Raw genomic sequence first — 24,219 nt, forward strand, 5'->3', positions numbered from 1 at the left:
TTGCCTGCAGGAAGTGCTCTTGGCGCAAGGCCTGCTGGGGCCGGAAGTGGGGCGCACGCTACGGGCTTGCAGTTATGGCGGCGGCGTGGACCCGCAAGCGGTGAGTTGAGGCTCCGATCAGGCCTCCCGGCGGGCGCTTGCATCCAGAGAGGCTCCTCTTGCACCTCTCTGTGTTCCTGGGGCGGCCGGGCTGGGGCATACCGGGCTGGCGGGGAGTCATGACTCCAACGGCATGGCCCGCAGGCGCCTGGCGGAGCTGACGGTGGACGAGTTCCTGGCCTCGGGCTTTGATTCCGAGTCCGACTCGGAGCCCGAAGGAGCCCCAGAGGCGGAGACGCGGGCGGCACGCGGAGCGGCCCGGAGCCCGGATGGGCCAGGTGGGAGTCCCTTGGCCAGGTGAGTGGAGCGTCTTCTACGGGCCGGGTGTAATCAGAACCCACTTAACCGTCCTGGCCCGCCCCATCAGAAGGGTGCTGACCACTCCTGGGGCCTCAGGACTGGGGCCTGGGGACCTCTGATCTCTCCCCTAGACCTTTCGGCTTGTTTATTCTTCCGTCCGGTATTTACGGAGTGACTGCTCTGTGCCAAGTCATCCCGGTGTTGGGAAACGCTGGAGAATAGTATTCATTTTTGGTCTAGGAGAGCCTACTCGGCCTTGGATAAACCACAGCGTGTAGGGCGGTGGAAGAAATAAGTGCTGCAGACAGGAAGGAAAAGCAGAAGGAGCTGGAGGAATAGGGAGCATAGGTGGGAGCTTCTGCGGCAGCGTTAGGTGGAGTGGATAAGGCCGTTTTATGAAACCTGAGGGAGTAAATTGCAGCAGTAGGGGAAGAATGTCTGGGTGTTTCAGGCAGCAGGAACAGCAAAGGTCCTGAGTTGGGAGTGAGCCTTACGCAGAGTTCAGCATGGCTGTGGCAGGAATGCGAGGAGAGTAGTAGGAGGTGAAGCTGGAGAGACGGTGATGGGGCTGGATCTTGTAGACCGTTTATATGGCGTCTCAGTACAGTTGGAAATTATCCTAGGGTTTTGAGTAGTGAAGTAACGTCGCGTGACATGTAACAGGATGGGTCCCTCCGGTTGCTGTGCTGAGAGCAGGTTGTAAGGGGCTGGAGTGGACAAGTGAATTGAGAGATGATGCTGGTTTGAGAGGAGTCGTGAGACTTTTGGCAGTATTGATGATGAGATCTCGTGGCAGAGTGCGTGCTGGGTGTGAGAGACAGAGAGGGTTTACCTTTCACGTGAGTACCTGGAAAGGGGGAGTTAGCGACAGCTGAGGTAGAGCAGCGTGTGGGCAGAGTAAGTTCGGGGGAAGCTGCAAGTTCAGCGTTGTTTTGAAACACGCCTTGGGTTTGAAACACGTGTGCAGGGGCTGCTGGACGTGTGAGTCTGGAGTTTGGGGGAGAGAGAGATCTGCTGAAAACTTACTCTCTGGAAAGCTCCCTGCCTTGGTTGTTGGCAGCTGCTGTGGAGGGAGCAGACTAAGCCTCATAGGTTCTCTGAGGAGGACAGGAAGCCTGATCCCCCCTCCCCCCTTGGCCTTGGCTGTGCCAGCCGGTCAGACTTGATGACCCCCACCTTCTCAGCCGGCGTAAGGGCCGTGCGTCTGAGCACAAGGACCAGCTCTCTCGACTGAAGGACAAAGACCCTGAGTTCTACGAGTTCCTGCAGGAGAATGACCAGAGCCTGCTGAACTTTAGTGATTCGGACAGCTCTGAGGGCGAGGAGGAGCAGCTCCACTCCCTGCCCGACGCGCTGGAGGTGAGAGCCTGTGCACAGCTGGGTGGGGGCGGGGGCGTGTTTGTGGCCTCTGCATCTGGTCCGGTGGGGCCCTCTGTGTCTGGTGCAGGAGGCGAGCGAGGAGGAAGATGAGGAGGACGGGGCCCCCAGAGGGCCTATGGGGAGGAGGAGGGGCTCTGCCTCTGTGACGCTCGCCATGGTTGAGAGATGGACGCAGGCAGCGAAGGTGAGAAGTGGCCTGGGCTGGGCCGCTGACCCCGCCCCAGCTCCCGCCCCCCTGCTTTCTTTCACTTACCTGGGGCAGTGCAGGTGGGAGGAGCCCACTCTGATCCCGTTCAGCACGAGATTGAGAGAATCTCGCAGTTTTCCCTGCATGCTAGGAGGGCTCAGGACTGCATTCTCTCCTTCATTCAGAGACTAGGGCCTTTGCCTTCTCCTTTCCTCTCTGTTTTTTCCAGGGTTCTCTGAAGTCCACTGTGGGCAGGACATAGTCTCTGTGCCTTTGCTCGCTGGTGGAGCCAGGGCCCTTCTGAGGGCCTTGCAGTGGTTTCTGCGGAAAGGGAGGACTCCAGATACCCCTTGGAGCTAGCCGTTATTTAGATCCAGGCTCCTCCGCCCCTCCCTCATGGCCCTTCCAGGAGGGTTCTGGACTCTTTCTGTTCCTTGCACATGGCTCCGTAACGCTGCTCCCACCTCTGCTCTTGGTCTGAGGATGTGGCCGAGGATGCCTTCCTCTCATAGAGCAGGTTCCTGGAGCCCCAGCTAGCTGCCTCTCGCTTTGCCAAGCACAGCTGACTGCTCCTCCAACATTCTGGGTCCTTCTGTCCTTTTAGCAGCACCTTACTCCAAAGCTGTTCCACGAAGTTGTGCAGGCGTTTCGAGCAGCCGTGGCCACCACCCAAGGAGAACAGGAAGGCACTGAGACCAGCAAATTCCAGGTCACGGACAGTGCTGGTGAGCTGGGGTGAGGGGACCAGGGATACAGTCTCTGTGTTCCATTTTCTGTCCTGAGAGTGGCATCTCTGGTCCCCTCATTGCAGTGTTCAACGCTCTGGTCACTTTCTGCATCAGAGATCTCTTTGGCTGTCTCCAGGAGCTGCTGTTTAGAAAAGCCCCGAAGGACAGTAGCAGGTAAGAGGGAGGAGGATGGCATGGGGAGGCATGGTCCGGGCCCTGCACTGGGGAAGGCAGGGGCTCTGGGACCTAGGGGCCCCCTCTAGACCTAGCTGGCACAGAGGGATGTGGAGGACAGAGCCAGGCTCTTTGTAGGGCTCTTGGGAGAGGCTGGACACTCAGGGCCCTGTGGGGGTAGCCCTGTCCTTCCTCCTTCCTGCCCAGAATTCCTCAAGGGCCACAGAGTGTGTGCTTGGCTTTGCTCCCCCGTCTTTCCTGGTCAGGATTCTGTCTCTTCTCTTTGGACAAGTCAAGTCTCGTCTGCTCTCCTTGCTCTTTGGCTGGTGCGAGTGTGTGTGTCTAGGCAGGGGCCCCATCCATGCTGGCTCGAGGACCTTGACTTCCGTGTGAGAGGTCAGTTGAGCGGAGAAGGCCCTGGAAGGTTTCCAGAGGGGGCAGAGCAGCAGCCGGCATTTGGCAGCTTGTGGGCTCCACTGGGGCTCACAGGAGCCTGTGGCCACGTGACCTGGAGGCAGGAAAGGCTTGGAGGGTCACACTCAGCCCGACGCTGCTCAGAGGGAGAAGGAAGCTCCAGGGAGAGGTCCGCCGGGACCACCTGGCGGGGGAGGAGGAAGAGGCCGGGACTCGGGGATGGGAGCACCTGGGCCTGGTGGCATGGTCGGGGCTGGCTGGACTGATGCGGCCACGTGGGGGTGGCTGCCTGAGGGGGCAGGGCAGCTGGCTGCTGGCGAGAGTGGAGGGCCACAGGCGGTGAGTGAGTGGGCAGCAAAGAGGTAGCGCTCAGTGGTGCTGGCGTTGGCTGGGTGCGGGCTTCCGTGGGGGCCGTTGCAGTGGGGAGAGCGGTCACCATGGAGGACAGCGGGCTTGGGAGGAAGCGGCAGCGCCGCCTGGGTCGTGGCTCCAGGTGCCCAGCAGCCGGCCTCAGCCCATGGGGAGGCTATCAGGGGCCCCTGTCCTTGGTTCTTTTGCACACGTTAGCAGAGTTAACAGACACTTAACGTGCTGAGTTCTGCAAGTGTTGAGAGGTGATGCTTTTGAGGAACTTCCTAGGCGTCAGTCACTGCTGCTGAAATTAAGGTGTAAATGACTTGGTTTCTGTAAAGCGTACGTGGCCCAGGGAGTTCCCCGGTGGTCCAGTGGTTAGGATTCGGTGCTTTCACTGCCGTGGCCCGGATTCAATCCCTGGTCGGGGAACTGAGATCCCGTAAGCCGCAAGGCTAACAACAACGACAAAAACTATATGGCCCAAAGGAAGACAGCTTGTTGTGCTGGCTGCCGATGACTGGGTCAGACCTGGGACTGCAGAGTGGGTGCCTGAGAGGTGTGGGGAGCTGGAGGCCAGGGGTCTGTCTGGGGGCTCTGGGGGAAGTGGCTGGCCCTGGCTCAGACAGGAAGGATGGTCAGCCCTCTGGCCGGGTGGGGTGGCCTGTGGGGGGCTTGGGGCTTGGTGGTACCCCTCCTTAGGTGTAGCTGTGGGCCATCCTTGAGAGAGTCCTGGTGTGTCTCTAGCGTCTATCCAGCTGGAAAGTTCCCTGAACTCATGGGAAATATGGGGGGCGGGGTGTCTCACCACAGGGCCCATGTGCTCTTGCGTCCTGGACACTGTGTGTGTCCTGGATGGGACATGGCTTGGGGCACACCCCTGCCTCCTGGTGGCCTCCCGATGCCCTCCTTGTGGTCTCGTGTCTGAGCTGGAGGGTGCGGTCTCCCTGCAGGGTGCGGCAGCCATCCAGCAGCCCGCTGTGGGGGAAGCTCCGGCTAGACATCAAGGCTTACCTGAGCTCCGTCATACAGGTGCAGTCCTGGGGGGCGGGGCCTGCCGGGTCACATGGGGGCCTGGCCGCATCCACCGGTCCAATCCTTCCTCGTATCCCGGGCCTCGCTGACCTCTCCTGCTTCCCCAGCTGGTGGCCTGTGTGGCAGAGACGACAGTAGCGGCAGCCGTCCTCCAGCACGTCAGCAGCTCCGTGCCCTACTACCTGACCTTCCCCAAGCAGTGCCGCATGCTGCTCAAGGTGTGTTGGCCTCAGGGCAGCCCAGCTGCCGGCTGGAGTGCAGGGGGCATCTGTGCCACCCCGTGGGGTTCTGTCTCGGGGGCACACTCGAGGCAGCACAGCCCAGCCACGCGAGGACGGGCTCCCCTGGGGGGCGGGGGGCAGCTTTCTGGCACCCACGTGCATACATGCGCTGGACAGCAGAGGTCAGTTTTCACCGTACGGCCTTCAGGAGGGGTGATGTGCTTTGGTTTCGCTCCTCCCCGATTGAGCCCTAACTCGGGGAGTTCCCCGGGGGGGCGCTGTGGGAAGGGCTGTCTCTGGCCGGGCTCGGGGCGGGGGGGGGGGGGGCCGGGGCAGGCGGTGACAACTCGCCTCCACAGAGGATGGTGGTCCTGTGGGGCACGGGTGAGGAGACGCTGCGCGTGCTGGCCTTCCTGGTGCTCGTCAAGGTCTGCCGGCACAAGAAGGACGTCTTCCTGAGCCCCGTCCTCAAGGTAGCGGTGCCCCTGGCTCTTCTGTTAGGGTCTGGGTTGAAAGTCTTGACCTGAGGGCTGGGCAGGCTGCCTTTGTGGTCGGTGTTTCTCGCAGGTGCTGTGACCCTGGGCAGACCCAGGTCCTCATCATGGCTTTCTCCAAGAGAAGTGGGGGACGGGACGGCATGGGGACAGGAGCCGTTGGTCCCCCTGGGGCTCCACATGGAGTGGCCTGCACAGCTCTTCCCTCAGTGGACGAGGACATCAGACGTGGAGAAGGACGGGGACCCTGCTGCCTGGCTCTAAGCCTGGGGTGGCCTGCCCTGCACAGAACCCTCTAGAAGCCCCCTGCATCAGCCTGGCGGGCAGCTGGGGCTTCTCTGCCTCCTTCCCTTCTGGTCCGTCCACGGCCCTTGCCCTTTCGCACGGTTATTCATGCTGCAGCTCTCTCCTTCCTGGGTGTCTAGGCCTCCCCGTAAGACCCTTCCCCTCGGCACTGTAGGCTCTGCCCGGGGCCGGTGGAAGCAGGGCTGTGCGGCGGCGGGGCGTCTGCGGCACCGGTGGCTGGGCCGTGGTTCCTGCTGAGGCCAGCTCCGAGGGAAAGGCCCGTGTCTGCAGGGGGCTTGGAGCTGGGTGGTGGGGGCATGGGGCCCTGGGAGCTCAGAGGTGGCTCTGACTAAGGTGTTTCCGGCAGCAAATGTACATCACGTACGTGAGGAACTGCAGGTTCACCTCCCCCAGCACCCTGCCCCTCGTCAACTTCATGCAGCGGACTCTGACAGAGCTGCTGGCCCTGGACGTGGGTGTCGCCTACCAGCACGCATTCCTCTACATCCGCCAGCTCGCCATCCACCTGCGCAATGCCATGACCACGCGCAAGAAGGTGGGCGGGGGCGGGGTGGGGGTGGGGGCGGGGGCCGGGCCTCCGGCGAGAGGCAGCTCAGCCCCTTGGCGGCGGGCACCAGGGTCCTTGCTGGTGGGGCTGTGGCGCAGGTGCAGGGGACCCCTTCACCTGGGTGGGCTGACCCGGGGGACTGCGCTGTGCCCAGGAGATGCGCCAGTCCGTGTACAGCTGGCAGTTCGTCCACTGCCTCCACCTGTGGGGCCGCGCCCTCAGCACCATCTGCCCCAGTGAAGCTCTGCAGCCCTTGATCTACCCCCTGGCCCAGGTTGTCATCGGTTGCATCAAGTGAGTCGGGGCTGGGGGGTTGCCCCGAGGGCCGAAGGAGGTGGGGCCGGGGCTACACAGGGAGAAGGTTACAGGAGGCTGTCCTGGAGGTCAGGGTAGGGTCGGGGTTGTTCACAGAGGGTCTGGCCAGTGCCCCTGGCAGCTGGGGTCTCCAGGTGTGGTGTCTGTGACTTGGCAGCACCTGAGGAAGGTCTGGGCTGAGGCTGTCCGTGGCCTTGTCCCCGGTATCCCAGAATCGTTGTCAGCTGGGCCTCTTGGTTGCCTGTGACCTGGTACTTTAGTCCAGGACGCCGCACACACGTGCATTCTGGGGACGCAGGGTAGAGGGGACTGTGTGCAGTTTGAAGGCATTTGGGGTTATCTGCCTGGACGTCTTGGACAGAGCAGGTTTGGAGTGACGAGGCACGGTTGGGGTTGGTTTGCCTATGAATATCGTGCTGGTCTGTGGGGGGAGAGACGGGCAGAGCCACATGTGGCCAGCAGAGGGCATCCTTGTCCTCCTGAAGGGAGAAGAAAGAACAGTTTTGCTATCTCACGTGTTAAAATGAAATTGAGTCGCTAGCCAGGTGGGGTGGGGTGCCCGCCCCCGTAACTGAGCAAGGAGGCAGGATCTTAGAACTGCGACTTCGGTTGGGGCCTTCTGTCCTGCTTTTATCTGTCTGAGGCTGGTGTGGCCGCTGACCCTGCCGGGGAGGAGCCCCTCCCGAGGTTGGAGCCCAGTGGGTGGGGAGAGTTCAGAGGCAGCGGGGCCAGGCGGGTGAGGCTGGTTTGGGGGTGTCTGAGTCTGGGGTCTCTGCTCACTCCCGCCTTCCCACATCCCCAGGCTGGTCCCCACGGCCCGCTTCTACCCGCTGCGCATGCACTGCGTGCGCACCCTGACACTGCTCTCGGAGAGCACGGGCACCTTCATCCCCGTGCTGCCCTTCATCCTTGAGGTGAGCAGGTGCTCAAGGTGGGGCGGAGGGTGCGGGAGGGAAGACGCCTCCTGCCGCATGTGGCCCGACCACTCCTCAACTCGGTGCAGCTCTCCTGAGTGCTGGCTCTTTGCCCGTAGCACACGGGTTGTGAGGGCGTTAACTGTGTGCGGTGCCTGCCCGATAGGCAAGAGTGGCACCGCAGGCGAGTACAGCTGCTGCGCTGGGCTGGCCCGAGGGCGCTGGTTTTAGGGCACAGACTTGGGTCGATCTGGGTGTTTCCGCAAGATTAGAGTGAGCGGCGGAGCTGGGCTGAAAGCCCCGTCTGATTCCAAAGCTGTGTTCCCTTTGCTGCCTTTGTGCATGTGTACCTGTGTGTATACGTGTGCACATAGCTTAGGTAGGGAGAGGTTTCAGTCCAAAGGCTAGAGGTCCACTAGGGCCGGGACCAGGCTGTGGGGATGCAATCGTGGGTGAGGAAATTGCAGTGATGGTGACCCTGTGCAGGAGGGACCCTTCTTTGTCTCCAGACACTGGTTCTCATGTTTTTCTGGCCCGGTTTCAGGAGGGGGACAGCAGCAGTGTGTAAGGGTGTGGCCTGGTCCTGCCCCATTGACCAGGGCCCTGCTCTAGGGCAAAGGGACTCCCTTGGGGACCAGAGATCTGGAGCTGTGCGGGGAGGGGCTGGTGTCTCTGAGGCCGCGGGGCTGGCACTGTGTCTGGCCACTTGTCCTTGGTCTCAAGATGGGTCTCCAGAGACCCAGGGTAATGGGGTGGGCAGGCTAGGCTGACGGGTCCTTGGGGCAGATTTTCCAGCAGGTCGACTTCAACAGGAGGCCGGGGCGCATGAGCTCCAGGCCCATCAACTTTGCTGTGATCCTGAAGCTGTCCAAGGTCAACCTGCAGGAGAAGGCGTACCGGGTGAGCCCAGCCTCCAGAGGGGTCCGGGAACGCCCTGGGCGGGGTCACGGCAGGATGTCGCAGGGCACCGAGGTCAGCGTGCGGGGTGACTGGAGGTAGACGAGTGTGGATGGGAGAAGGCCCGCTGCCCTCCAGGCTTGAACCTTGTGGGCCTCCCGGGGCTGGGTAGCCTGATGAGCCTGAGCCCGAGTGTGGCTCCGAGGTCTGAGCTCCCCTCTGCCCTGACACTGTCCGCTCCCTCGCTGCCTCAGGATGGCCTGGTGGAGCAGCTGTACGACCTCAGCCTGGAGTACCTGCACGGTCAGGCCCACAGCATTGCATTCCCCGAGCTGGCGCTGCCCGCTGTCTTGCAGGTGTGTGCCCGCTGCCCCCCGCCCGAGTCCCTCCGTGGGCCCAACCCCTCAGCAGACCAGACCGCCTCCTGACGGGCTGGCGCCCCTCGCGTGGGGCCAGAGCAGGGCAGCCCTGTCACAGCCGCACAGGGCCAGTGGCAGGGCCTGGTCAGCTCGGGGGTCTCTGTGCTGGCACCACCTGGCAGCTGGGTCCCCGGGGCTGTGGTGTTGGGGTACATGCCTGGGTGTGGAGCCTGAGGAGGGCGCTGGCCCGGGTGCATCAGGAGGACCCCGGGACCTGTCAGCCCCTCTCTAGCCTGCTACAGCCCAGGGCCTGGACCAGCCGTGAGGGCTCCCGGGGGTGTTGGGGCTCAGCAGGCTGCACCGGCCCGCGGCTCTGGGCCGGGCTGGTCTCTCTGCATGCTTTCCCCGGTGCTCCTGGGCCGGGTGAGGAGGCAGGAGACGCTAGGGGGTCGCAGGGAGCCCTGGCCGCCCACCTCAGCTTTTCTTCAGGCGACATTGGGGGTGGGATGGGGGGGTCTTCCCTCTCAGAAGCCCCTTGGAGATCCGTTTACTTTCAGCCTAGGTGTTTCTCATTTCAGGGAGGCCTGTGCCCATCTGGCCCTGGTAGTGAGTGGGGCAGGGTTGCTCAGACATAGGTGTGTGTGCGTCGTTCTCTCTCTGAGTCTTGGGGATCATGGTCTAGAAGAGGGTCAACAAACGTTTTTGGTAAAAAGTCAGATGGTAGATATTTTAGGCTTTGCAATCACGGGGTTTCTCAGTCCGTTCAACTTGCCCGCAGAAGTGCAAAAAAATTCACAGAAACGCAGGAACGAAAGAGTGTGCCGTGTGCCAGCACGACTTTATTTACGGACAGGCAGCAGGCGGGATGTGGCCTGGAGGGTGGATCCATCCTGCCCCTGCCCACCCCTCTGCCTGGCCCACGGGGTTGGTGGTCATCCTCCCGTCAGCCCTTCGACCCCCACAGGTCTCTAAGGGCTGGGCCATAGAGTCACGCAGCCCCCGCCGCCCCCCACACACACTTGCACTGGGGCTCCCCCCAACCTCAGGTGCGTCCCCCAGGGCTCTGAGACACACGAACCCATGACCCGCCCCCGCCTGCCTGTGGTCACCGCTTGCAGGGTGCAGAGTAGCCTTGTGCCTGGGGCTAGGCTGAGCTCCCCTTCTCCTGCAGCTGAAATCCTTCCTCCGGGAGTGCAAGGTGGCCAACTACTGCCGTCAGGTGCGCCAGCTGCTCGAGAAGGTGCAAGAGAACGCAGAACACATCCGCAGGCTCCGCCAGAGGGTCTCCTTCGGCGTGTCCGACCAGCGCGCAGTGGTTAGCTGGGGGCTGGTGCCGGGGCCCGGGGGCCACTGGTCAGTGTGTGGCTGAGGTCTGGGGCTTTGCCCGGGGTGGGACATGACCCTGGATCTCCCTGCACAGGATGCCTGGGAGAAGCGGACCCGGGAGGAGGGGACCCCGCTCACGAAGTACTACAGCCAGTGGCGGAAGCTGAGGGACCGTGAGATCCAGCTGGAGATCAGTGGCAAAGAGCGGGTATGGTGGGGGGGTGTCGGGGATGTGGGCACGGCTGGGAGGATGTCAGCGGGGTCGGTGGGTGCTGCCCCCAGCCACCCTAGCTGCACCGACTGCTGGCGCTGCCGATGCTCTGAGGAGGTGGATGGCGGGCAGAACCGGGGAGAGTGTGGGGGCTTCTCCCACGACCCTCAGGTGGAGAGGCCCCAGGGCTGTGCTGGGGCAGAGGCTGCTGCCCCTCAGGCCTGACGGGCTGGGGCTTTTGGAGGAGTGCTGGGCTGACCCTGTCACCTAGGCCAGCCTGTGGACACCAGGAGGGCCAGCAGGGAGGTACAGGAAGAGTTCTAGCTCTGTCTTTGGGTTTGGGCCTGATCGGTGGGTGCGTGACGTTGTGACCTGAGGGGACAGCTTCGTGCCAAGCGGCATGACTGTCTGCATCCCTGTCCTGGTGTCAGTATGGGCAGGCCATCTGTTCTGGGAGTGATGGCTGAAAATTAGGGAAGGAGCATGGTTGGAGCCTGCAGCTTTGATGTCACTTAGCGGCCTCCTCACTGGCCTGGTAGGGCGGCTGTCCAGGGAGCCTACCCAGTGATGCCGACCAAGTGTCCCAAAAGTGGCCAAGCGGGGTCCTTGCATGGGGGTGGGGGCTGGAGGCTAGAGGAGTGCCTCATGGGGTAGGAGGGTGCAGGACTGGGTCTGGAATGTGAGTCGGGCTTGGGCTTGGGCTGTGGCCAGTGGGCAGGCAGCCCTGAGAGCCCACCCTCACCTGCAGCTCTGGGTCCCTGTCCTTCCAGCTGGAAGATTTGAACTTCCCAGAGGTAAAGCGCCGCAAGGTGGCGGACAGGAAGAGTGAGGACAGAGCAGAATTCAAGGACCTCTTTGATCTGGACGGCGCTGAGGACGCCGATGCCTCCCCCGACTTCCCAGAGAGAGGTGGGGCCCCCAGGCCTTGTGTCACCCCCTCCCACCACCACCTTTCAGGGCAGTTCTGGGTCCTCTGAACAGAGGAGACCTAAGGGAAAGTGGGGTCCAGGGCTGTGCCCCGGCCCCCGTCCTGCCTTAGCTGCCCCTCTGTGCGTTTGCTGGTGGGTCCACCCCCATGGGCTCTTGTGCTTGGTCCCCAGGGACGCCTGGGTCCCCAAGAGCTTGGCAGAGGGTGGAGGAAGTCAGCGGCTCAGAGGGTAAGTGGTTCCTGAGAGCGTGGGGTGCCGTGGTTTTTGAGCCCATCTGTCTGGGGACTGAGACTGTCATGGGGGATCTGGTGGGTGGGCAGGGCCATCGGCTCTAAGCTGGGCCCACGCACTCCCCCCCCTCCCCCACACACTGGGCCAGCTGCTCCATCCCCGCTGGCTCTGGCCCCCAGCAACAGCAACAGCGATAAATTAATTAGTGCTGTGATTAATTAGTGATGAGTAACCTCCCAGGCTGGCTTCTTCCTGATAAAGCAGAATTTATGTAGCTGTGCACTCTCCCTGCAGATGGAAGCCCAGACACAGAGGCGGGGCCGGACCCCCAGGAGCCGTGGGGGCTGGCCCAGGGGCCGGAGGATGAGCTGCAGGATCTAGAGCTCTCCGAGGATGAGGACGAGGATGACTGAGGGCTGCCCGCCTGGAGCCTTGTTGGGGGCTGCTGCATGGCGTTCCCAAGCTCACCAGGCAGTCAGGTGTGCTGCTGCGGCTGAGCCGAGGCCCTGGGGTCCGTGCCCACGCAGGGCGTAGATGGTAGATAGGGCTTTATTTTTACAACATAAGAAACCAGAAAGGACCAAGTGCTGTTCCAAGTCTTGGAGTGGCGGCCGTGGGGACGTAAACCACCATGGGGCTGGCCTCCTGCCGTAGCTTATGGTGGCGGGTGAGACGCACCTACCCCACGAAGGTGCCGACCTGGAGTCGGGCTCTGCCCGGCGTTGGCGCGCAGTCATGCCGTGCGCACGGCCGACGCTGCAGGGCCTGGGGTGCGCCTGCGCCTTCTCCATCTCTGCTTTGTCCGCAGCCACCCAGCGTGCAGCGCCCCCGCCCCGGGCCTGGGTTCAGTCCCCGCGCGGTCTGCACCGGGCCCTGCAGGCACCCCCAGAGAGTCTTCGGAAACATTCTTTTCCTCTTAAATCATGTGTTTTCGTTTTAAAAATTGTGTTTTTGCATCCAAAACCGAAAGGAGGATAAGCTGTGGGGTTGGGGGCCTTTGCCAGGGAGGAGCCGGCAGTGAAGGATGGGGGGTCTGACACCAGCTCAGCACAGAGGTTGGGAGGGGTCCGCGGGCCCTGGGAGCAGAGCCATGGTTCCATTCTCCTGCTTGGGTGAGGCTCGGCTGGCAGGGGGCTGCGCGCCCCCATAGGGCGAGGGGGCCGGTGCTGGGGACAGGGGCTGCTCCCCCGAGTTGAGCTCCCTCTCAGGAACCCGCAGTGTTGGTGGCTGCAGCGGCAGAGCCACGGGGAAGCTGGCCATGTAGAAGACTCGGCCCAGGCGCTTGGCCACCTGTGGAGAGACGGGCCTGGATGGGGCCTGCGGGGCTGCTACCGTGCAGCCACACGCAGAGCCTCAGTGCTGCCCTTCCGTTGTCTGGAGACCACTGCCCCCAGCAGGCGCTCACCTGGGCCCGGATCTTGAGAGCAGGCCCCAGCTTCAGCCCCATGGTGGTCAGGAGATGTTCCTCTGTCAGCAGGGGCAGGGTCTCCCCGTCAATCCCCTGTTCTCTGAAGACCTGGGGGTGGGGGGCACAGTGTTAGGGCATGAATGCCAGGGCTGTGTGTCCTGGGGTGGCCTCAAAGCTCTCCAGAGAAAGCAGAGCCAAGAGGAGCGGCTGGCGCAGCTTGCAGGAAAAAGCGTCAGATGAAAGTCTCCTGCGTGTTAGGCACGTGTCCCACCTTGGAGGCGGAAGCACTGAGCAAGCACTGACTGGGGGCACTGGTGCACACCCCACCCCCGCAGTCTTTGAGGAGAAACTTGGGGTGGGAAGCAGCGCTGGGTAGCGGGGGTGCTCAGACCATCCTGGGCGGGGCCCCTCACCGGTGCATATTCTCCGCAGCCGGACAGGCCGCCCACAAAGCTGCAGACGTCGTCCACTGTCCACTTGCTGACATCCTCGGGCGCTGTGGCCCCCTCCCCATCCATGAAGAGGCCCCCCGTGGCGCCTGGGTTGGGGGTAGAGTGTTACTGGGACTCTGGCCAGCTCTTTCCTATGCTCCCACCCCTGTCTGCTGACCTTTGCTCGCCCTAATTGTTCAGAAATGTTGGACTGATGACGGAAAGGGATCTTTCTCCCGGTGGACGCCCTCCCTGAGACCCTGGGTGGGGGATGGGGGACTGGGTCTCCTTCCACCCCATGGAGGGATCTAAAGGCATGGCGGGGGTGCCCACCTGTGTGGAAGTAGGGGCTGACAGTGTAGGGCAAGCCCAGGGGCAGTGGAGGGCGCAGCATGGACCCTGAGGCAAGCCCCTTCCCCTCAGAGCTGGCCCCTCCAGTTGGGCCCTGGCCCCCAGCAGCCACCATCTCGGGGTCCTCTCCGTCTGAGTCCTTGGGGGGCTCATCTTCAGAGCCGTCTTGTGCCCAGAGCCCAGCCCCTGTGGTCTCCTTGGGCTCACTGGGCCGGGCTGAGGCAGGGCTGGGGCCCCCCTTCCGAGGAGCTCGGCGGGCAGGCTCCTGGGGCGGGGTGGGGGGACCGGGGCCCGGGGGTCCCTGGGGAGGCAGGGCCAGCAGGGGCGCAGAGCTGTGTCTCAGCACCAGCATGGCCCCGCGCCGCCGCAGCTCCTCGGCACCGTCGGGTGGGCGCAGGGCGGCCTCGGGTGCCAGCAGCTGCGGCCGGTGCGCGCTCTCCAGCTCCTTCTGGCGCAGCAGCTCTGCTGACATCTCCAGCCTGGCCGTGGAGACAGACCGCAGAGTATCAGCCAGCTCGGCAGTGACACTTCCCGCCCCGCCGCCCCACCCCCGGCTGAAGCACCTACCGGGCCAGGTTCTGCTTCCGCAGGAGCTCCTGCTGCCGGGCGAGCATCTCCGCCTGGGCAGGGGGCAGGAAGCCGTAGCCTGGTGGGAAGGGGACAGACCACGAGGCCGGGTGGCCGAGTGGTCCAGGGCCACCCAAGCCCGCCCTGGTCTGTCCTTGGCTTCCATAGGGGGAGGGGCGGGTTCGCCGGGAGCACTGATGGACACGCGGTCTGTGACAGACGAACCCGGATGGCCCCGCACCAACAGCCCCACCCCAACCCCCAACCTCCGGGGCACAGAATCGCGCACCAGCCTACTCCTCACCTGGGGTCTGGCACAGGGCCGAGGGCACCCCCAAAAAGGGGGGCCTGAGGTGGGGGCCCAGAGCGATGTGGGGGGCATTCTGGGGCGACAGCAAGGGGGGCGGCTGCGACAACTCCCTGTGGACAGCAGGGTGGTGAGCCGCGCGCGCCGCAGCTTCGGGCCCCCTCCCCGCGCGCCCCCTTCTTCCCGGAACTGCCGCCCCCCGCCCCCGCGGCCCCCAGCTCCGGCCGCCTCTGCTAATTGCCGGCCCTGCGGGCGGTCGACGTGCGCCCGCCGCGGCTCGGGTCGCCTCCGCCCCCGCTGGCGGCGCCAATTAATCTCGGCGGCGGCGCGGAGGCGCTGGCCCGGCGGGCGGCGGCGACTGTGGCGGTAATTACCGCGCAGGGGCCCCCGCCCCCGCGGCCCCTGCCCCTAGCCGACCCTGCGCGGACGCGGCGCAATTAGCCGCGGTTCAGGAGGGGGCGGCTGCAGCCAGAAACTCGCGGGCGCGGGCGCGGGCGCGAGGGCGGCCTCCCGGCGGGAGGGGCAGGGAGCCTCCGAAGTCCTTCAGCCCCAGCCCCCTCCTGGGGTCTCCCGGCCCCTACAAGCCCCGGAGGCCTCGCCTGTGCGGCCAGCGGCTCCGGTGTCTGAATCGGTACTGCTGGGGGGCTCTCCCCGCCCCCAGCTCTCCTCCGACTTCGGGGTTCCCAGACCTCGCACTGCCCCCCCTCCTCTGCCTCAAGACCCCTCACCTACCTGTTAGGGGAACAAAGCCCTCAGCTGTCTCAGGGGCACCTGGATTCAGCGGGCCCCACAGCTGCTCCGTGGAAACACACCCCACCCAGAGAGATGGTCACCCCCACACATTCTACCCCAGAAGTGTTCTGGGCCTCTGCCCGGCTGCCACCAACCGAGGCCCGAGCACAGTGCCCGGTTCACTCAGGACCCTGCGGCTGTACAGCGGCGAAGGGGAAGTGCGGGCTGTGGACCTCACATGCAGAAACCAGGTGATAGGTCTGCCAACCGCAGCTCTGTAGCCCCGAAACAAGCACAGGGAATGTAGGGGTCTCTCTGAAATGCAGGCACCCCGATACCTCTCTGAGAAGGACGGGGCGCCAGCTGGGGCGGTGACGTCTCGGTGCTGAGCCAGGCCCTGCTTCCGACGCTGACCTGCTGTGGATGAGGGCAGGTGGACTTCCAGGCCGCTGGGGCTCCTCGCGGCTGCCGCTGCCACCTCCTGCTGGACCCTCAGGAGATCTGAGGAGGGGGCGGCAGCAGCAGTGACCCAGAGGCCAGCCCCCACCAGGCCCTCACGTCCCCCACACCCTGTAGTACACTGGCCAAGGACACGCAGACCCGGAGCACATTCTCCCACCGACCCTGCTGGTTCGTCACCGGGACAGAAAGACGAGTAGAAGGCCATGGGGCAGGGCCGACACCAGACATCCCAGTGCAAGGCCCGCTGGTGGCACCCACCGGTCTTGGGAGGGGGGCCAGGTGGGCATTTGTAAGGAGTATGGGGATGTCAGGAACAAGAAAGTGGTTGGGATGGAGAGAGGGAAAGGTCTCACGCAGGGGAGTCTGGTGGTGCAGGAACCAGAGTTGAGACTGCCGAGAGCAAGGCTGCAGGGCCCGTGAGGGGAGGGGTCGTGCAAAGGCCCCAAAGTGAGGGCAGTGGGACCTGTCCATGAGTTGGGGCGGGTCTCCAACCCCCTCCTAGGTAACACCCGGGCCCACTGTGCGGCCTACGCACTCTGCTCCCCACCCCTGGCCCTCTGTCCTGCTCAGGGCCGGACCTCACAGTCCCCCCCCGCAGCCCCCCCACTGTGCAGCCTCCGCCGCCACCGCCTGTTTATAAATTAATTACCCGAAAAGCGGAGGTGGGTCCTGCCCGGGGCCGGGTGCCAGGCCGCAGAGCCCAGCCGGCGCGGCCGCCCGCATCGATCCCGATCCCGGCGGGGCCCCGCGCCCCCGCCCGCCCGCGGCCTGGGTTATTTACCGTCGGCTCCGGGCGGGGGCGGCGGGCGGGGGCCTGATTGACAGCCCGACTCCGCGCCGCTCCCCGCGGCCATCGCCCCTCCCCGTGCAGGCCGGCGGAGCCGGCCCCAGGCAGGGCAGGGAAAGCAATTAAAAAGGAAGATTTTTAAATTATTAACATTTGGTGAATTATTCAGGCTCTCGGTGCCTGACTGCCCTGGGGGACAGTGCCTGTGTAAGGAGAGGAAATCCGGCCCGTTTTCCCAGCACCCTCTCACCCAGTTCCAGCCAGAAAAGGCAAGCCCCCGGCCCCAGCCCCCGGACTGGGGTCTGCAAAGCTCGGGTGCAGCTGGACAGGGTGCTGGACTGTGCCCTCGCGGTGGCAGGGGGGCTTCCAAGCGTCCCATCTGGGAGCCGGGTGGGATGGGCATGGCGCCTCTGGCCGGAGCGCCTTCTGAGCACTGGTGAAGGCCGGGCGGCCAAACCTGAACCATCGCCCATCCTGCTTCTGGACGGACGTCCACAGTGGACGTTCAGGGGCTGACTGCTGCCCCGCTCTTGGCCTCCCCGAGGAGGGGCCTGGCACTCGCCAGACGGAGCCATCCAGACCAGGGGCCACAGGGCCCTGCGTGCACTGGGCCTGGGGAAACCCCCACCTCCCACTCTCGCGTGGGCTCCCGAGACTTAGCTTCCTCATCTGTGAAGTGACAGTGGCCAGTCGAGGCCCAGTTGGGAGAGTCTGTGGGAGACCTGTTGAGGGGGGACTCCCCCAGATCCACCCAAACAAGCGGCTGCTGGGGCAGAGGGAGGAGGAGGGTGGGCCTCGTTGCCCACCTACAAGGGCTTTCGAGGTTTGAGGGGCCGAAAGACCGGCATCCAATCCCAGCCTTGGTGTCAGCAGCCATAGACCCCAGGACCTCTTTGCAGGGTGAGCAGAGACCTCTCGGGACAGGGAGAGTCTGGTGCACGTGGTGGGCTCTCATGCTGGGGAGGGGCTACATACCATGGCCGGGGAGGCCCAGGTGGTAGAGACGCTGAGGGTCCTCAAAGGTGCCGGCCTCACTCAGGGCGGACACCAGCCGGCGGTAATGGTCCTCGGGGGCCATGCCGGGCCCTAGTTCCGGAAGCAATGGACCCTCTGTGTTGGGCAAGCACAGAAGAGGGGGTCTTCCCCTTCAGATACAGCCGAGGGGGAGAGGCAGGGGCTCCCCTCTTAGAACCTGCTGCTGTGCTGACCCTGCCCTGCAGAGGGTCCGGGCTGTCCCCCTTTCTCTCCAGTGCCTTTGCCTCCACCCCCCGGGGGTCGGGCTCACACCTTGAGGGGACTTGCTTCGGGCCTTCTTCTCCGAAGGGCAGTCACCGCTGACGTGGGGGGAGCGACCCAGCCTCTTGCCCAACAGGTCACCTGGGAGAGGGCAGAGTGAACCCCGCCCTGCCTCTCAGGGCTCGTAGGGGCCAGGGCGGGAACAGCTCAGGCCCACCCCAATACCGGCCTCAGTCCCAGCCCAGCTCCAGCTCAGCCTGGAACCACACCCCTCATTCCTCAGGGGTGCCTGTGGGTCCTGGCCAGGTTAAAGCCGTGCCCAGCCTGGGGTCCCTCATGCGGGGCTGGGACAGGGCGAGGGCCTGGGACGGTCCAGACCCTGGGCTCTGGACTGTGTGTGCATAGATACGATGGGAGATCCACAGCTACGGCCTCAGGTAGCAACTCGGGACCCCACAGGTGCCATGCTGCCCGCACCAGCCAGACTAGTCTCTGCAGGGTAAGGAGCCTTCCTCAGCACCCTGATTTGACTGGACACCAACCTCTCCTCCTAGGGTACGGGTGAGGACCGGCAGTGCAGGGTCCCGTGCCAGGGTACCCAAAGCTCTTCCTAGAGGCCACAGACCCCGGCACACCTGCCACACCCATTCTTCCTGGGCCCCTGCCCCCAGGCCACATCCCTCACTGCCCCCAGAAAGCCCGAGCCACCACCCTGGCCTGGCCTGTCACACACATGCCCACCTGCCCGGCTGGGCTAAGCCCCCAAGGGCACCAAGCAGCCTCACCCACTGCGTGCAGCCCCTCACGTGGCCCAGGCCCCGCCCCAGCCCCCCCCCCCATCCTGAAATCCTCTCTCAGGTCCCACATCCAAACCATACTCATCCATCCCAGCCCCTGCACCCAGACGCCAGGCTCCCTCCCGAGCCCAAGGCCTGGGAGGTCTCTGCGGAACAGCTCAGCAATTGGCTGGGTCTCCTGGACCCACCACAGTTACCTACCCTAACCCACCACAGTGCTGGCTTCCCGTCCAGACCCCGTGCTCCTGGCCCCCTCTCCATCCTCACGGGGCTCTGGGTGGGTGAGGGGCCCGCCGTGACACCTTGGCAAGGGGAGCTCCCGAGAAGCACGGCCGTCAGCTCCAGAGCCTCATCCCTTCTCCTTATTCCTTTAATCTGTCATTTTTATCAGGTGCGGAAGTGCACGCAGATCAATCTGCACTTTACAGCTGACAGAATGGTGCTAATAACTTATTGATCTCGGCTACCTCCTGCCACTGGCCGGGGCCCAGGGGCCTAGCCCCAGGCCTTGCCCCGGGAGGGACGAGGGACCGCCCAGACGAAGGGTCCTACCTCAGTGACCTAGCAGGATGGGTGGGGGGGGGGTGCTCAACCTGCACAAGGCCCCTCGGGAAGCCAAAGGGTCTCCGGCCAGCAGGGCCAGCAGGGCTGCAGTGTCCAGCTGTGCCAGGCGGGAAGGTGGGTCTGGGCTGGGTCCACACCTGCTGCCCGAACCCCACCCTGTACGCACGCCTCCTGGACCCAGAGAACGACCCAGGGCTCTCACCTCCCTGCGATCTGTTTCCCATTTTCCACGCTGGGGGTGGGGCTCCTCTCTGCCTGGGAGAGGTGCTGGGGAGCACCTGACTGTGGGGGGGGACCCACAGTGAGAACCAGGCCCATGGCCGCAGGGGGCTCCTGCCGTGGGGGTCTGAGGCTCACCAGGCCCTCATGAGGCCACATCTACTCACAGGCACACCCGGGGCAGCCAGAAGCAGACACACACACGGTCGCCAGAGGTCTGCAGGGCCGCCCCAAGCCCTTTCCTCCTGACCCTTCCCACCCGGGTAAGAACAGGACTGACACGTGCTGCTGGGGCCGAGGAGGTGAGGGCGGGCGAAGGCCTCCACCCAGGGGCCGGCCGCAGGACGTGGGAGCCGCTGAGAAGTGGAGTCCCGAGAGGAGGGCAGGGCTCGGGCGAAACCTGGACACACGTGGTGCCTCATGCAGACCACGTGGGACCCCCGAAGTGCTCATATGCGGGCCCTGCACCTGAGCACAAAGAGTGAGGGCACCCTGACACACGCTTGTCACACGGGCGTGAGTGGATACCCAGGGCTCTGGCCGGGTCCGGGGCGCACACGCGCACTCAGGCCACGCACCATGGGGAGGACTCCACGTGTGCAGGCAGCAGGGGGCCTGGCGGCTTGGAATATCTCAACCACTGTGGGGCTCCGGAGGCTCCCCCGATTGATGGGGCAATTCGATTTTATCAGCCGCCTGCTCCGCCCCCAACACGGCTCCAGAAGCAGCACTCCCCCAGAGGCCTACCTAGGCACAGGCACACCTGGAGGCCCTGATGGGGGTACTCAGGTGTCCCAGGACGATGGACCATCCCCTGCCCAGCCTTCCTGAGAGCTGCAGCCACTGCTGGGAACTTCCTGGGTTTGCCCTGGTCCATAGGGCAGCAAGGGACCCCTGCCACCTCCTCTCAGCAACCCCCCCACACCTTCAGCCACAGCTCAGCCATACCGCCCACTCTCTGCAGTGGTGCCTCGTGGGTCCCCAAGTTGTCCCTCCCTCTGAGCTCCTGCTGTCACCAAGAGCCGCCCCTCCTCAGGGACAGAGCTCCTGGGCCAGCACCCTCCTGCCCCACCCCTGCAGAGGTCCAGGCCCCAGCCCCCCTTCTCTCAGGGCATGGCCCCCTTCCCTCTCGGGGCCCCTCGCTCTGTGGGGTCGGTGGGTACTCCGTGCGTGCAGAGCGTGTCCCTGCCCATCCGGGAGCCACTCCCAGGTGTGCACCTCGGAGCCTCCGTGAGGCCTGCCCTCCCTGACTGTCCTGCCTTCCGCTGCCCCTGGGGCCTCCGCCGCTCCAAGCCCCCTGCAGCAGCAGCCACGGTGGAGCCACCGCCTCCGCCTTCTGTCTGCACGGCTGGCCGGGATTAACACAATTACCATCACACAGAGCCCCGGGGGACAGCCGGCCTCGCCCCCTCCCGCCGCCTCCGCTGGCCTCCCTGGCTGCCCGCCAAGGCTGCTGGGGGCGGTGGCGGCACCCAGAGCCGACGGGCAGAGACGCAGGGAGGGCCGTGGGGCGGCCGTGCTCTCGCTGAGCTGCCTTGGCTCCGGCAGCCCCGTCCTCATCCCCCGCCACCCCCACCCCCCGCCGGCACTGCCCTGGCCCCTCACCTGCGGCTCCCAGGCCGACCTCCACGCTGCCTCTCTGGAATTCACAGCGGCTCTGATGCTCGGGCATAACGAGGTGGCGGCTGCGACGCAGGCTGGATATGAGGGTGGGAAGGTCGCTGTCCTGGCTGCAGCGAAGCAGACGGGGAAGGTGAGACCCGGTGGGGCTCCTGACTGAGCTCGCGTGTAAGCGCTGTGAGCATCTCCATTCCCTGGTGGGTGTGGGCTCTCACCCTGACCCACGCAGGCGCCACCTGGGCCCACCAGCTCCTGCTGAGTGTCTGCTGGACGTGGAGGCCTTGCCCTCAGACCGCACTGCTGCTCCCAGGGAGGGTCTGTCTGGAGTGCAGGGCTCGCCCTGTCCTGCAGTGCTCTCTCCAGAGAGACCGGCCACGGTGTCCCTGCCTCCTGCCTCGGGGGGCCTGCTCCTGGGGTGTAGGCTGCCAGAGGGGCCCAGCACTCACTCCTGTGCACGTGCTAAACTTGCAGTCACCCATGGACTCTCGATTTCTTCAAATAAGGAAACCGAGGTTGAGAGCAAAGTCTGCAGCCAATGAGGTGTGCGCGTGTCCAGGGACACACATGGGCGCACGCACACTCACCCAGGCCTGCAGACACACACAGACAGATGCGCACCGCGGTCCCCGGTGTGCCCGTGCTCAGGACACTCTGTTCTCTCCAGGGTTCCCCGCCAAGAACCCTGGGATGAACACAAATTTAACTTTGTTCCCTCATTTCTCTTACTGTCAAATCAGCTCAATGCCTGTATCACAGAACCCCAGAGAAAAGAGGGAGAGAATGGTCCCCCAACCCGTTTGCTCTTGGGGCTCTGAGAGCATCTCCCTTAGCACAGGGAAGGGCCACTCGCCACCTTGCAGATGCAGCCAGGAGTGGCAGGAAGTTGGGATACGACAGAAGAGGAGCAGGGACGGACCCCAGCCCGCCCTGTGACACCCCAGCGCTCCCTCCCCAGCACCCTCGCTCCCCAGCCCACCCTGTGACTCGCCAGCGCTCCTCCCCAGCACCCTGGCTCCCCAGCCCACCCTGTGACTCGCCAGCGCTCCCTCCCCAGCACCCTCGCTCCCCAGCCCACCTGTAACGGAGCAGCCTCCTGTCTGGGCCACTGCAAGGGGGGCCTCCACTGAGTGACCTGGGAACCAACCCTAAACCTCATTAAATAGCCCCCAGCACCCCTCCCCCCAGCTGGGTGGCTGGAGCGCGCTAATCCAGAGCTGGCCCCTAAGCAGATCAGTTTCAGCTCCGAAGCCTCCAGGGCTGGGCTCTAGAGCCTCTGGGAGACCCTGATGCAGGCTCTCTCCCACCCCCTACCCCCTTTCCCTGGAGGCGAGAAGGCCCCCGCCATGCAAACAAGAGGGCAGGTGGGGTGGGGATAAGTACTTTATGGGATTAATTGGCAGCAATTCTCACCCCCTCTATCATCCTCGTCGATGCGGGGCGGGGTGGGGGGGGGGTGGGGGGGGTGGGGGGGGTGGAAGAGAGAAGTGCTGTCCTCAACACCAGGGAGGGGCGGTGGGTGCCTAGTGGCGAGGCTGCTGCCGCCATGGAGCTCTCCCTTGAGGGGACCCCCTTCTGGTGTCCCTAGGACTCCCGCAGGAGGGGGACCAACTCCCCAGAGACTGAGGAGTAGGGTCAGGCCCCATCAGTTTGCTCCCCATGAATCCTCAGCCGAGAGGACTGGGGCTGCCCCCCTCACCACCACCGTGGCCAACAGTGCTTTCACTCGTTGGTCATTCAGGCACGGGAGGTGCTGCAGCCCCAGGGAGGTGAAGCCTAGTGGGAAACAGGCCACAGTCCACCCACCAAACCCCTGCTCCCTGCCTTGGGGGTCTGCCCCATGGGCCCCAGGAAACCTGTGTGGTCACTCCCGTCATTCACTTTACATAAAGCCTGGTGTCATTCACGCCAGGCTTTATATAAAGAACCGCGAAGAAATTTTGTACACGCCAGCCTGAATACGTGTGAACCCTCAGACCCCGTCTCCCCGTGAGGGGCCCTCGGGTTCCTCCAGTGCCTGCTGTGCTGTCCAGCCCTTGTCCACCTCCGGGCCAGCTCAGGGGCCTCGGGAGGGCAGGGGCCACATCTCCTGCCTGCTGCCCAGGATGCAGGGGGCCTAATGGGGAGCTCCAACCAGGCAGGTGGTTCACTGCAGTCACGCAGACAGAGGGACGGGGACGAATGGACCGACGGATGGAACCGATGGACAGACAGACAGATGAAGATCGATGGATGAAGTCAGATGACCAGACAGACGGAGGTGGACAGACAGACATGGACAGGCGCTACTGGACCGAAAGAAAGGATGGCAACAGCAGACAAACAGATGGACAGAGCCTGAAGTACAGACAGCAGACTAGAGACAGAAAGACACATGGACAGGGCCAAAAGGAGCCAGGAAGAGACAAAGACAGAGCCGGGGTGGGGGCAGTGTGAGGCTGCTGGGCCGTGTGCTTGCCCAGCCCTCCCTGGCCAGACGCTGGGGTGTGCAGTGGGGGACTGGCAGGGGGGGGGCCAGATGGGCTGTAAGTCCTCTTGGCTGAGCCCCTCAGTCTCCCCTCTGGTAAAGTCCAGAAAATCAGCCCAGCTGCTCTGAGCGCCTGTGCCAGGCCGAAGGAGCACCCTCACACTGGGGCCTGGCCTCTTGCTAGGGGCTCCCTGCGTCTGGACACCTGGGCCCTCTCCCACATCCCATGGCCAGGTGGGGTGAGCAGGGGGCTACAGGCAGCAGAGGAGCAGCCTGGGATTTCCCTACAGGCTTCGCTGACAAATTTATCATGTAGCTTCCCAAGTAAAAGGCTCATAAAATGTCGTCAACGTTCATGACGGTTCATAAAAATGATCAGTTGAGTGGACAACTTCAAAATGAGGTGGAGATAAGTTTAAAGATGTTTTCATTGTAATTTGGCTCCAGGACCCAGACATTCTCAGAAATGTAAATAATAACACATCCGGGACTTCCCTGGTGGCACAGTGGTTAAGAATCCGCCTGCCAACGCAGGAGACACGGGTTCGAGCCCTGGTCCGGGAAGATTCCACATGCCGCGGAGCAACTGAGCCCGTGCACCACAACTACTGAGCCTGCACTCTAGAGCCCGCGAGCCACAACTACTGAAGCCCGCGTGCCTAGAGCCCGTGCTCTGCAACGAGAAGCCACCGCAATGAGAAACCCATGCACCTCAACAAAGAGTAGTCCCCGCTCGCCACAACTAGAGAAAGCCTGCGCGCAGCAACGAAGACCCAACGCAAAAATAAATAAATAAATAAATAAATAACACATCTGGCACAAAGCCAGGCAGCAAGTGGGGCCACTCAGTGCTGGA

The 24,219-nt window shown here is 64.0% G+C and overlaps 2 protein-coding genes across 8 annotated transcripts in view; one reads left to right on the plus strand and one right to left on the minus strand.

Moving 5' to 3' along the window:
- Positions 1-12,361, plus strand: NOC2L (NOC2 like nucleolar associated transcriptional repressor). 5 transcript variants are annotated; one of them, XM_022598292.2, is made up of 19 exons: positions 1-100; positions 244-396; positions 1,584-1,758; positions 1,847-1,963; positions 2,571-2,691; positions 2,778-2,868; positions 4,587-4,665; positions 4,776-4,886; positions 5,249-5,362; positions 6,036-6,224; positions 6,391-6,530; positions 7,354-7,465; positions 8,252-8,365; positions 8,617-8,718; positions 9,893-10,036; positions 10,142-10,255; positions 11,029-11,167; positions 11,359-11,415; positions 11,713-12,361. In XM_022598292.2, the coding sequence occupies exons 1-19, from the start codon at positions 75-77 to the stop codon at positions 11,829-11,831; spliced, it is 2,217 nt and encodes a 738-aa protein (XP_022454000.1). In that variant the 5' UTR covers positions 1-74; the 3' UTR covers positions 11,832-12,361. The 5 variants fall into 5 exon arrangements, with proteins under 5 accessions (XP_022454000.1, XP_022454001.1, XP_089758648.1 ...); XM_022598293.2 differs by having other exon boundaries at positions 2,574-2,691; XM_089902522.1 differs by lacking the exon at positions 1,847-1,963.
- Positions 12,355-24,219, minus strand: part of SAMD11 (sterile alpha motif domain containing 11) — a 20,000-nt gene continuing 8,135 nt past the window's right edge. The window contains exons 5-15 of one of the 3 annotated variants that reach the window (XM_089902495.1): positions 21,975-22,031; positions 20,885-21,009; positions 17,751-17,840; positions 17,439-17,573; positions 15,553-15,715; positions 14,480-14,595; positions 14,176-14,254; positions 13,591-14,087; positions 13,240-13,364; positions 12,824-12,934; positions 12,355-12,708 (exon numbers count right to left, since the gene is read on the minus strand). In XM_089902495.1, the coding sequence (XP_089758621.1) occupies positions 12,463-12,708; positions 12,824-12,934; positions 13,240-13,364; positions 13,591-14,087; positions 14,176-14,254; positions 14,480-14,595; positions 15,553-15,715; positions 17,439-17,573; positions 17,751-17,840; positions 20,885-21,009; positions 21,975-22,031 (1,744 nt within the window). In that variant the 3' untranslated portion in view covers positions 12,355-12,462. Of the gene's footprint in view, positions 12,709-12,823; positions 14,088-14,175; positions 14,255-14,479; positions 14,596-15,552; positions 15,716-17,438; positions 17,574-17,750; positions 17,841-20,884; positions 21,010-21,974; positions 22,032-24,219 lie in introns of those variants that run through there. The other 2 variants (XM_089902494.1, XM_089902488.1) reach the window with 2 other exon arrangements.

This window comes from Delphinapterus leucas, chromosome 1, assembly GCF_059928025.1.
Source record: "Delphinapterus leucas isolate spDelLeu-1000000601 "Yukka" chromosome 1, BTC_Dleu_Yukka2, whole genome shotgun sequence".
Lineage (NCBI taxonomy): Eukaryota > Metazoa > Chordata > Mammalia > Artiodactyla > Monodontidae > Delphinapterus > Delphinapterus leucas.

Bases quoted from the DNA above. Each gene is read 5' to 3' on its own strand.
- NOC2L (XM_022598292.2), top strand. From the start codon at position 75: ATGGCGGCGGCGTGGACCCGCAAGCG. The intron at 7,466-8,251 runs GTGAGCAGGTGC...TCCTTGGGGCAG, and splicing joins TGCTGCCCTTCATCCTTGAG to ATTTTCCAGCAGGTCGACTT. The intron at 8,719-9,892 runs GTGTGTGCCCGC...CTTCTCCTGCAG, and splicing joins CGCTGCCCGCTGTCTTGCAG to CTGAAATCCTTCCTCCGGGA.